Source organism: Bos javanicus, chromosome 1, assembly GCF_032452875.1.
Source record: "Bos javanicus breed banteng chromosome 1, ARS-OSU_banteng_1.0, whole genome shotgun sequence".
NCBI lineage: Eukaryota > Metazoa > Chordata > Mammalia > Artiodactyla > Bovidae > Bos > Bos javanicus.
In genome coordinates this window covers 151,478,439-151,490,832 of record NC_083868.1, presented here as the reverse complement: position 1 = coordinate 151,490,832, position 12,394 = coordinate 151,478,439, and the positions used below count along the sequence as shown (strand labels likewise).

The window sequence follows — 12,394 nt, the reverse complement described above, 5'->3', positions numbered from 1 at the left end:
AGATAACAGCTCAGCCGTTACTGTGACGTTAAGAATTTCTTCTTTATGTAAATCAGGTCACATGACTCACTAATCCCAGTCCTCAGGGGCTCACCCTTGCACCCAGAATACAAACTACTTCAGTGGTCCTCAGCTAACCACACATAAGAATCTCCTGGGAGGACTGTGAAACACCGTACCACCTGGAACCCTCTCCAGACCACTTAAATCCACATTCTCCTCAGGTGGTTCTAACATACACACCCAGGATTGCAAGTGACTGTCCAACATCAACACTTCTTCACCTTCAAGATACTGAACAAACATAAAGACCTTAAACCGCAGATTCTGGTTGAGCAGGTGTGAGACGGGGCTTGAGGTGCTCCATCTCCAGCAAGCTCCTAGGTGACGCCAATGCCGCTGGTCCCTGGACCACACTTTGAGCAGTAAGTCTCCTCCCTGCTGTCACAGACTATATTTATTTTCTTAGCTTAGCTATTTATGAAATGGGCAAGTTTAATCCATATGACCATTATATCTACTACTGTGGGCAAGAATCCCTTAGAAGAAATGGAGTAGCCATCATGGTCAACAATGGAGTCCAAAATGCAGTACTTGGATGCAATCTCAAAAATGACAGAATGATCTCTGTTCCTTTCCAAAGCAAAACATTCAACATCACAGTAATCCAAGTCTATGCCCCAACCACCAGTGCCCAAGAAGCTGAAGCTGAATGGTTCTGTGAAGACCTGCAAGACCTTCCAGAACTAACCCCCCAAAAGATGTTCTTTTCATCATAGGGGTCTGGAATGCAAAAGTAGGAAGTCAAGAGATACCTGGAGTAACAGGCAAGCTTGGCCTTGGAGTACAGAATGAAACAGAGCAAAGGCTAACAGGGTTTTGCCAAGAAAATGCACTGGTCATAGCAAACACCCTCTTCCAACAACACAAGAGAAGACTCTACACATCAACATCACTAAATGGTAAATACCAAAATCAGACGAATTATTTTCTTTCCAGCCAAAGATGGAGAAGCTCTATACAGTCAGCAAAAATAAGACCAGGAGCTGACTGTGGCTCAGATCATGAACTCCTTATTGCAAATTCAGACTTAAATTGAAGAAAGTAGGGAAAATCACTAGGCCATTCAGTATGACCTAAGTCAAATCCCTTACGATTATACAGTGGAAGTGATGAGTAGATTCAAGGGATTAGATCTGATAGACAGTGTGCCTGAAGAACTATAGAAGGAAGTTCGTAACATTGTTTAGGAGGCAGTGATCAAAACCATCCCCAAGAAGAAGAAATGCAAAAACTCAAAATGGTTGTCTGAGGAGGCCTTACAAATAGCTGAGAAAAGAAGACAAGCAAAGGGCAAAGGAGAAAAGGAAAGATATATTTATCTGAATGCAGAGTTCCAAAGAATAGCAAGGAGAGATAAGAAAGCCTTCCTTAGTGATCAATGCAGAGAAATAGAGGAAAACAACAGAATGTGAAAGACTAGAGATGGCTTCAAGAAAATTAAAGATACCAAGGGAACATTTCGTGCAAAGATGGGCACAATAAAAGACAGAAACAGAACGGACCTAACAGAAGCAAAAGATATTAAGAAGAGGTGGCAATAATACACAAGAGAAATATACAAAAAAGATCTTCATGACCCAGATAACCATGATGATATGATCACTCACTTAGAGCCAGACATCCTGGAATGTGAAGTCAAGTGGGCCTTAGAAAGCATCACTATGAACAAAGCTAGTGGAGGTAATGGAATTCCAGTTGAGCTATTTCAAATCCTGAAAGACGATGCTGTGAAAATGTGCACTCAATATGCCAGCAAATTCGGAAAACTCAGCAGTGGCCACAGGACTGGAAAAGGTCGGTTTTAATTCCAATCCCAAAGAAAGACATTGTCAAAGAATGTTCAAACTACCACACAATTGGGCTGATCTCACATACTAGCAAAGTAATGCTCCAAATTCTCCAAGTGAGACTTCAACAGTACGTGAACTGAGAATTTCCAGATGTTCAAGCTGGATTTAGAAAAGGCAGTGGAACCACAGATCAAATTGCCAGCATCCATTTGATCATAGATAAAGCAAGAGAATACCAGAAAAACATCTACTTCTGCTTCATTGATTACACTAATGCCTTTGACTGTGTGTATCACAAAAAACTGGAAAATTCTTCAAGAGATTGGAATACCAGACCACCTTACCTGCCTCCCAAGAAATCTGTAGGTCAAGAAGCAACAGTTAGAATGGGACACGGAACAATAGACTGGTTCCAAATTGGGAAAGGAGTACATCAAGGCTGTATATTGTCACCCTGCTTATTTAACTTATATACAGAGTACATCATGTGAAAGTCTGGGCTGGATGAAGCACAAGCTGGAATCAAGATTGCCAGGAGAAATATCAGTAACCTGAAATATGCTGATGACACCACCCTTATGACAGAAAGTGAAAAGGAACTAAAGAGCAACTTGATGAACATGAAAGAGGAGAGTGAAAAAGCTAGCTTAAAATTCAGCATTCAGAAAACTAAGATCATGGCATCTAGTCCCATCCCTTCATGGTAGATAAATGGGGAAACAATGGAAACAGTGACAGACTTTATTTTCTTGGGCTCCAAAATCACTGCAGATGATGACTGCAGCCACAAAATTAAAAGATGCTTCCTTTTTGGAAGAAAAGCTATGACCAACCTAGATAGCATATTATAAAGCAGAGACATTAGTTTGACGACAAAGGTCCATATAGTCAAAGCTGTGGTTTTTCCAGTAGATATGTATGGATGTAAGAGTTGGAATATAAAGAAGGCTGAGCACCGAAGAATTGATGCTTTTGATTGTGGTGTTGGAGAAGACTCTTGAGAGTCCCTTGGACTGCAAGGAGATCCAACCAGTCCATCCTAAAGGAAATCAACCCTGTATATTCATTGGAAGCACTGAAGCTAAAGCTGAAACTCCAATACCTTGGCTACCTGATGGGAAGAACTGACTTATTGGAAAAGACCCTGAATCTGGGAAAGACTGAAGCCAGGAGGAGAAGGGGATGACAGAGGATGAGATGTTTGGCTGGCATCACCAACTTGAGGGACATGAGTTTGAGCAAGCTTCAGGAGTTGGTGATGGACAGGGAAGCCTGGCGTGCTGCAGTCCATGGAGTTGCAAAAAGTTGGACACGACTGAGCGACTGAACTGAACTGAACTAGCTCTTTGTCTTCCCTTCTAAACTGTAAGCTCTGTGAGAGCTAGGACTTTGTCCCAGAGCCCAGGATAACAGTGCTGCCACCCAACAGAATCAACGCATATTTGTATAATGAATCAATTATTAAATGAAAGAAAGATTCTCAGTTGGGACTTGTGCTCAGGGCTAACATGAGGGTAAAGCAAATCCATTACTTTGTGTCCATTAGTTAAACTGGGCAGTGGTCCAACATTTAAGTGGATATGTTCATCTTCAAAATTTTTAAGAACCTCTTTGTATGGTTAAACAAACACAATATTTAAAAGCATATTAATTACTGTTCATAATGATATTTGTTCCTAATTTTGAAGAATGTGCCCCTTCAAAAAGCATGAAAACCTTAAAATTTCATGTAGAATGAAATGAATTAAAATTAACTGTTTTGCATTCACATCCTTGAATCTAAAAAAGCTTGCTGGTACCACAAATTGGGATTTTAAAATAACAGTAAGTGCCAAAGGAAATATATATATGTGGCAATTATATCATCTGTTTATGTGAAATATTGAGATGTAGATTGGTTGAAATCCAGAGCTTGATAATTCCCTTGCTCTAGAATCCAGAATTTTATCCAAGTGGCTATTACTCAAATAAGGTATTTCATTTGCTACGGGTGGGTGCCCCTTAACCTCGCCTTGGCAGGATTGGTCATATCATAAATCATCCAGCCTCTTGGCATTGCCAGTTAGTCAAAAGGCACCCCCTCCCTCTAGCTGAGCTCTTCTGTTTATCTGCCTGGAAAGCATGGTTCCTTTCTTTGCTTTTCTTAAAACACCCTTGTCAACACAGTTAAAATACTATTTTAAAATGTATAGAATTTTCTATGCTTAGGATGTGATGAACTAGATCTCAAAATTATTGCTTTCAGAGGAAAACCATGGGAGACAAACAATCCGATAACAAGAGAAAGTTATTCTTTATTGGCTCTATAAATCCACCGACACAGGCTTCACAATGTTTTACAGCACAAGGACCAGTGTCTCAAATGGAATTACAGGAGTGTTTTCTAACTGCAGCCTTTTGAAGTTTTTCCTAGGATGTACAGTTAGAAAAAGGGATGTGATTTTTGTTGATGGTGTCCTGCAGACTTATTAATTTATGCACTGTTGAAGCATTCTGCATAAATCAAACATGCTGATGCAGTCAGGTATATGTGATAAAAGAAATACAGTCCATAGCATAATGAAAAAGAAGGAAGAACTTTGAAAGGAATGGCATATTCTTTTTTACCTTCCTTTGTTCCCTTCTTGTTTGGTTTACTTTTAAGCCCTTTGCTAATGTAACCAATGCCTAGAAAAGACATGGAATATAGATGCAAAATACTAATTCCATTTAGAACTGGCACTATTCCTTGAATACTTAGACTTATTAGTGAGATAATCACTAGCATCATATGAAATATCAAGGAAGGTTGAGATTATCCAGTGCAAATTTGGAATACAAAATATAATTTCTACTGTAACGTTTACAAAGCCTAGCATAATAGTCAAGGGCACAGAGTCTGGAGCCAAGCTGCCTGGGTTAGATTGCCAGATTTATACCTTCTTAGTTGTGTGGCCTTGGGTAATTTATTTAACCTTTCTGTGCCTCAACTTTCCCAGATGCAAAATGAGAATAGTAATAATAGCTATTATAATCATATAATAATAATAGTTATAATACCACATTGGATTGTTGTGAAAGTTAAATGGTTTAATATATATAGGAATTTAGAATGATGCCTGCATTACAATAAGCATCATATAAATGTTTATTCCTACCATATTGTATCAACATTACCTAACAGGTACATTCTATACCCAAGGCATGCTAATGCCAATCCAAGGAAGGCCATAATAGTAGTACTTCCATGACAATACATAATCTGTATTGCAATTATTGAATTTCATCAGTCTGTGTAATCTAGGTTGGCTCATCGACCATTTCTTTCACTCACTTGACGAACAAGTACTGACGCACACTTCCTGTGGGTCAGGCCCGATAGTGAAATAAAGGCTGAGATAAACACAGACCCTAGCCTCAGATGCTCCCAATCTCATAAAGGAAACTCGTGCAAACACATCGTTGAGATGTGACATGCTGAATGTTAAAATAGAATTATACCCAGGGGATAGAGTGGTGGGAGAGAGGGTGGAGTTTAAGGAGGAGGACAGTGGCTTAGCTTTTATAGGATAAGGAGGTGTTTTCCAGGTGACCAAGGGAGAGCCAGGCATGGGAAAGGAACTGTGTTGTGCAAAAAGAGATCTTGGTGAATTGGGGAAGCCATAAATGGTTCAATGTGCATGGAGTGTAGGGTATACGAAGAAGATCAGCAGTTGAGCTCGGGGGCCGTCTCCTAGACTAGGACTGTCCAGGTCAGCATCTTCTCGGGTGTCTCAGTGTTTGTTTTTGCATTAACCCTCCCCTTGCTGGTCTCTTGATTTTCATTTTCTCAGACTTAGCTCATATCTGGCTCTTTCAGAAGCTGAGAATTTTATCTCCTTGAGGTATTCCATCCCGGCCTGATATCTGCTGGTTGTGAGTGTAGAAAGAATTTTCCCCCCATAAAAATAGTGAGACGGATTTCTTTTCAGTGTGGAAAGGACCCATGTCTTCTTCCCCTGCCCTGTCATAGCCTATCCAAAGTCAAGGTGTTCTTGGCAGCGTCCCAGCCATTTATCCCAAACTCCTAGTGCAGCCCTTTCTGATAAGATGCTACTTAAGACATTAAAGAAAGAGAAAAGAACATTTAGGCTCTAAGCATCTCCTTTCTATCCCCACTTAAGCGGTTGTGATTGCCAAGGACTCTGTGTCAGAGTTGGAGGTTAGATCTCTCTAACCTGTTAGATCGCCCATGTTGGAGGTTAGATCTGTCCCAGCCTCCTGCATCAAGTTTAGAGATTCACATTTTAAAAACTCCAATCTCAGATGGTACATGTATGGTCAGTTTTGAAATCTTCTCTGAAACATGGGCCTCAGGACAGAAGACACAGTGGCTGGGAGTTCAGTCTCTAGAGACAGAATTGAGTTCAGTTCCCATCTCATCCTCTTATTAACTGAGTGATGTGGGGTTAAGTGCTTTGAGACTCTGTTTTTAACTGGCAAAATGGTGTTAACAACATGTATCTCATTGTGCTGTTGTAAGGGTTGAATAAGTCTGTATATAAATATCCTGGAGAAGGGAATGGCTACCCACTCCAGTATTCTTGCCTAGAGAATTCCATGGACAGAAGAGCCTGGAGGGCTACAGTCCATGGAGCTGCAAAGAATATATACCTTTCAGTACAATGCCTTGCACAAAATAAATGCTCAATAAAAGTCCACCATTAGAGCAAAGCCGATGGAGACTTGACCTCTAACCAATGTCCTTTCCTTTTCAGTTCAGTTTAGTTCACTCAGTCGTGTCCAACTCTTTGCGACCCCATGGACTTCAGCACGCCAAACTTCTCTGTCCATCACCAACTCTCAGAGCTTGCTCCAACTCATGTCCAGTAGGCCTGATGCTCTGGGCACCTCTTTATTCTCCACAGCTGCTCTTCATCTCAGATCAAGTCAGTTTTTTTGACTCCATATCTTGGGAGTCACAGGGAATTTTCCTTCTTTCCTTTAGAAACATGTCCCTTTTATGATCAGCAGTATTTGAGTAGGTAACATATCTGGGTGATAATCCACTGAAGCTTGAGCCCCACTCAAGCAGTCACAGAGCCCAGTTTGTGTGATCCAGCCTAGGAAATAGAATCAGGTTTTCTGATGTTCTAATTACAAATCTGTCCAGTTCCACCCACCCACCCATCCATCCTTCCAAGAAACCTTTTTTACTTTGGATGACTTTCAAACAGGATAATCTGCCATTGTGCTTGTGTGTGCTTGTAGGGACTATACATGAGTAGCTCTGAGAAGTCTGCTTTGTCTCACAGAGCTCTTTATGTCTAGGGGAAACACACAAAAAATGAGCTCTTAAATAAGACTTCTAATATATCCCTATTGTCAAGGAAAAATAAAAACTCTACTTTAGAAGTATCTTTCATGTCCATGTGAAATACATGCAAATTTCATATGGAAAACCAACAAGTTAAGCACACTATTTCATCCCTATTGGGGACCATTCTTGGATAAGTGGATGGATAGATAGAGGCATGGACGGGTGGACCGATTGGTTCTACATACAATACTAAGTTCCAGAAATACAAAGTCAATAAGACATGTCCCTTCCTTCAAGGAGTGTACAGGCTGGAATCTAGTGGATGAGAGAAATAAATGAACAACTACATACAGAGTAGAAGTATCTGTGGGACAATTATGAGGTCCAATTCATCCAGGGATTCAGATCTTCCTGAAAAAGTGATACTAAAAGTAAGATTTTTTCAGGAAAGGGAGATTGTACCTCTCCCTAGACAGAAAATGGAACAGCTAAAGTAACAACTTGCCTAAGTGTGGAGCCGTAAGACAACAAGAATTTGAGAACTTCACATGGTTTGACGAGCATGACCATAGAATGACTGATCAGTGCACAGGCATGCAATAGCCACATTTTGAGGAATTTTACATATCAATAAAGACCTTCAGCTTTATTGTGAAACTTACTTAGAATTCAGAATTTCAGACAAAGTGTGAGTGTCATCAGCCTGACATTTTATTTATTTATTTATTCTTCCAATTTTATTTTATTTTTAAACTTTACATAATTGTATTAGTTTTGCCAAATATCAAAATGAATCCGCCACAGGTATACATGTGTTCCCCATCCCGAACCCTCCTCCCTCCTCCCTCCCCATACCATCCCTCTGGGCCGTCCCAGTGCACCAGCCCCAAGCATCCAGCATCGTGCATCGAACCTGGACTGGCAACTCGTTTCCTACATGATATTTTACATGTTTCATTGCCATTCTCCCAAATCTTCCCACCCTCTCCCTCTCCCACAGAGTCCATAAGACTGTTCTATACATCAGTGTCTCTTTTGCTGTCTCGTACACCAGCCTGACATTTTAAATCAAAAGGGAGAAAGAAAGGAGAATGGATTAGAGCAAGGCCAGGCTACATTTAGGGAAGCTGGGAATTGGGGTGAGAATTCAAGAAGGGCCTGAAAGTAGGTGATGGCCTTGGGAATGGAAGAGAGATGGCTAGAGAAAGGAAATAGAATCTGTAGGACTTGTGGCTGAATGGCTTTGAAAGATGATCTAGAGGGAGGGGTCTAGGATGATTCTTAGGTCTCTGACCTGGGTTTCAAGGGAAGTCAGGGTGGCAACATTCCTTATGAAAAGAATAGACTGAGCGTGGTCGGTGGTAAATATAACTATCTCTGGTAATCAATTTTTATGAAATACCCAATTGTTTAGTTGCTGAGTTGTTCCCAACTCTTTGCAACCCCCATGGACTACAGCCTACCAGGGATCCCCCGTCCATGGGATTTTCCAGGCAAGAATGCTGGATTGCCATTTCCTTCTCCAGAAATACCCAATAGGCATCTTAATAGACGAATCTGCTGGCCAGTTGAGTGGTTTGGACCAGAATCGTATATTTAGGATCATTTTATGGAAGTGGTATGTGAATCTATGGGGCTGTCAGGAATAGCAGATGAAGTAAAAAAATTAAGATCAGAGGAGCCCTGGGTACATGGAGACTTACGAGGCCAATAGAAAGGGGGTCTTCAGTGGTTACTGAGAAGGAACCAGAGAGGAGACAGGAAAACCATGGTAACTGGGTATTACGGAAGTTAATGGAAAAGCTTCAAAGGACACAGTATTAAATTCAATAAGATAAAAACATTATAAAGTCAACTGGATTGAACACACAGGTCATGGGAACTCCATGCAGCGGTGGAAGTAAGTTAGAAGGGAAAGGAATAAGAGCCACGGAGGGTGAAGAAATTGAGACTCTCCCTGTTTTGGGGTTGTAGGAAAACTATTATTATCTTCCCTAGTAACCAATTCGTTGTTCAGCAGTCTTTCCTATTAGGAAATTTTTTATGTCCATCTTATCAAATCTCTAATTCTTTAAATGATGAAAAGTTAATGTTAGTTTTTTCATCTTGAACAAAATTAACTTACTAAGAATCATGCTTATTACACAGATTTGGTTTGTTTATTTTTAAATTATAGTAGCCATGGCAAAAAATGGGAAAATGACTCCAATTCACTGGTGTTTGGATTATTTACAAGTACCTGTAAACAGTTTAAACAAAAGAGATTTCTGTTGCCATATGTTTGGAAATCCCCAAGGAAAAATTCAATCCCAAGTGTCAATAACATAGGAAGGCAGTTGGGCTGCTCTGAGTTGGGATCTTCGAATGTTTCGCTCTAAAGCTGTTCCAACAAAGTGTGCTTCTCTCCACACCCTCTCCAGCCTTTATTGTTTGAGGACTTTTTGATGGCAGTCATTCTGACTGGCAGCGTGAGGTGATACCTCATTGTGGTTTTGATTTGCATTTCTTTAATGATAAGTGATGTTGAGCATCTTGTCTTGTGTTTGTTAGCCATCTGTCTTCTTTGGAGAATGTCTGTTCAGTTCTTTGCCCACGTTTCGATTGGGTTGTTCGTTTTTCTGGTATTGAGCCGCATGAGCTGCTTGTACATTTTGGAGAGTAGTTCTTTGTCAGTTGCTTCATCTGCTGTTATTATCTCCCAGTCCGAAGGCTGCCTTTTCACCTTGTTGTGAACAACTAGATGTTGTTCACCTAGTTCCTTCATTGTGCAAAAGTTTTTAAGTTTAACTAGATCCCATTTGTTTATTTTTGGTTTTGTTTCCATTACACTGGGAGGTGGATCCTAAAGAATCTTGCTGTGATTTATGTCAGAGAGTGTTCTGCCTATGTTTTCCTCTACAGTTTTATAGCTTCTGGTCTTACATTTAAATCTTTAATCCATTTTGAGTTTATTTTTGTGTATGATGTTAGAAAGCGTCCTGGCTCCATTGTTTTACACATGGTTGACCAGTTTTCCCAGCACCATTTGTTAAAGAGATCTTCTTTTTCTCCATTATATATTTCTCTTACACTGTTGGTGGGAATGCAAACTAGTACAGCCACTATGGAGAACAGTGTGGAGGTTCCTTAAAAAACTGGAAAGAGAACTGCCATATGACCCAGCAATCCCACTGCTGGGCATACACACCGAGGAAACCAGAATTGAAAGAGACACGTGTACCCCAATGTTCATTGTTTATGATAGGTAGGATATGGAAGCAACCTAGATGTCCATCAGCAGACGAATGGATAAAGAAAGCTGTGGTACATATACACAATGGAGTATCACTCACCTGTAAAAAAGAACACATTTGAGTCTCTTCTGATGAGGTGGATGAAACTGGAGCATATTATACAGAGTGAGGTAAATCAGAAAGAGAAAAACCAATACAGTATATTAATGCTTATACATGGAATTTAGAAAGACAGGAATGATGATCCTATATGCAAGGCAACAAAAGAGACACAGATGCAAAGAACAGACTTTTGGACTCAGTGGGAGAAGGCGAGGGTGGGATGATTTGAGAGAACAGCATTGGAACATGTATATTACCATATGGAAAACAGATGACCAGGGAAAATTCAATGCATGAAGCAGGGCACTCAAAGCCAGTGCACTGGGACCACCCTGAGGGATGGGGTGGGGAGGGAGGTGGGAGAGGGTTTCAGGATGGGGGCACATGTGCACCCGTGGGTGATTCATGCTGATGTGTGGCAAAAACCACCACAATATTGTAAAGTAATTATCCTCCAATTAAAATAAATTAATTAATAAAAAAAAGAAAGCATGCATGCTTTCTAGAATACTGAAGAGACTTCTATCACATCAAATAGATTCTCCATATTGACACATAGTATGCTTATTTGTTTGTTTTGCTATTTTGTTTGTCAAGAAAATCTTAAAACTTTATGTAGATCTTTTATCTTTCTTGTTAAATTTATCCTGAGTATTTTGCAGCTTTTTTTCTCTTATTGGTAAATGGAAATTTATTTTGGTTTACTCTTCTGATTTATCTAAGAGAAGAAAATGTCAGAATGTTTATCTTGTACCACCTGGACATGTCTTATGAGTGTTAATTGTTTATGGTAAAGTCTCTTGAGTTTTCTATCATACTAATCATATTATTTACAAACAAAGATAAGTTTACCTTAACAACAACAACACGCTTTTTCAAAACGAGGAACGAGGGAGAATACAGTTCTAGGCAAATGTCATCTGGAATGCCTTCTTCAAATGTTAGACATTTTGACAACATCTGCTCTAACAGCAAAACACTGAGAACCCAAAATCTCTTTGGAAGAGAAGACTCCCCGGGAAACACAGTCATTTAGGCCACATCTGGTCTGAATTACTTGATTAATTTTCTTTTATTTACTAGTCTTCATTTGACAGTCGTGGTACTTTTTTCCAGAGCAGGAGTCAATAAAGCTGTAACTCTTTCTCCATCTGTGGTTCATTTTCCTCTTAGAAGAGATACAGAGGGTTTCAAGGAAAGTTGCTTTATGTTCTGCTATATTTGCAATCCTTCTTTTATTTCAGGGGCTTCCAGGACCAGCAGGAGAGGCAGGGAGTCAAGGCCGTTTGGGAAGCCAAGGAAATAAAGTAGGTCACATTCTTTACACCCATGAAAGCTGAGGTTTTCTTCTCAAGGGAAATGTGTCTGGTTATATTAGCCAAAGCCCTTTCAACACAGAAGAGAACATATCTCATTGCCCCTGTACCCTGGCTTGATTCTTAGAGAGCCAGCAACATCTAAGGACGTGGGTGTGGACCCAGCTGAGGTCAGGGAATCCAGCTCAGCCTCAGCTCATGAGGGGCTACACCCAATCTGAGAATCTCAAGGAAGGGGGACTCTTCTAGGACAGCCCTTCCTCCTTTCTCCACCCCCACCCCTTCCTTCTCTTCTTTTATTTCTATCCTCCATTCATACGAACATTTGCTGAATACCTTTAAAGACAGTCACTGTGCTGGCCCTCAGCTGGACTGATGTCAGCTCCGAAAGGGCAGAGGTCTTTGTTTTGCTCACTGATGCATCCCTAGAGCTTTGAATAGTACCTGGCATGTCATAAGCGCTTAGAAAATATCTGTTTAATGAAAGAATTTCTGGGTTGTGAGGTGATAAATATGACAGAATCAACACCACAAAATTGAGAGAATGTTCAAGACAAGAATCTATGATGGTTCTCTGGTGGTTCAGAGGTGAAGAATCCACCTGCCAATGCG

At 40.4% G+C, this 12,394-nt stretch overlaps 1 protein-coding gene across 1 annotated transcript in view; it reads left to right on the top strand.

The window, feature by feature from the left end:
- Nucleotides 1–12,394, top strand: part of COL6A6 (collagen type VI alpha 6 chain) — a 116,288-nt gene that overhangs the window by 58,151 nt on the left and 45,743 nt on the right. Inside the window, exon 23 of the mRNA XM_061424879.1 lies at nucleotides 11,711–11,773. Coding sequence (XP_061280863.1) covers nucleotides 11,711–11,773 — 63 coding nt within the window. The remainder of the gene's footprint in view (nucleotides 1–11,710; nucleotides 11,774–12,394) is intronic.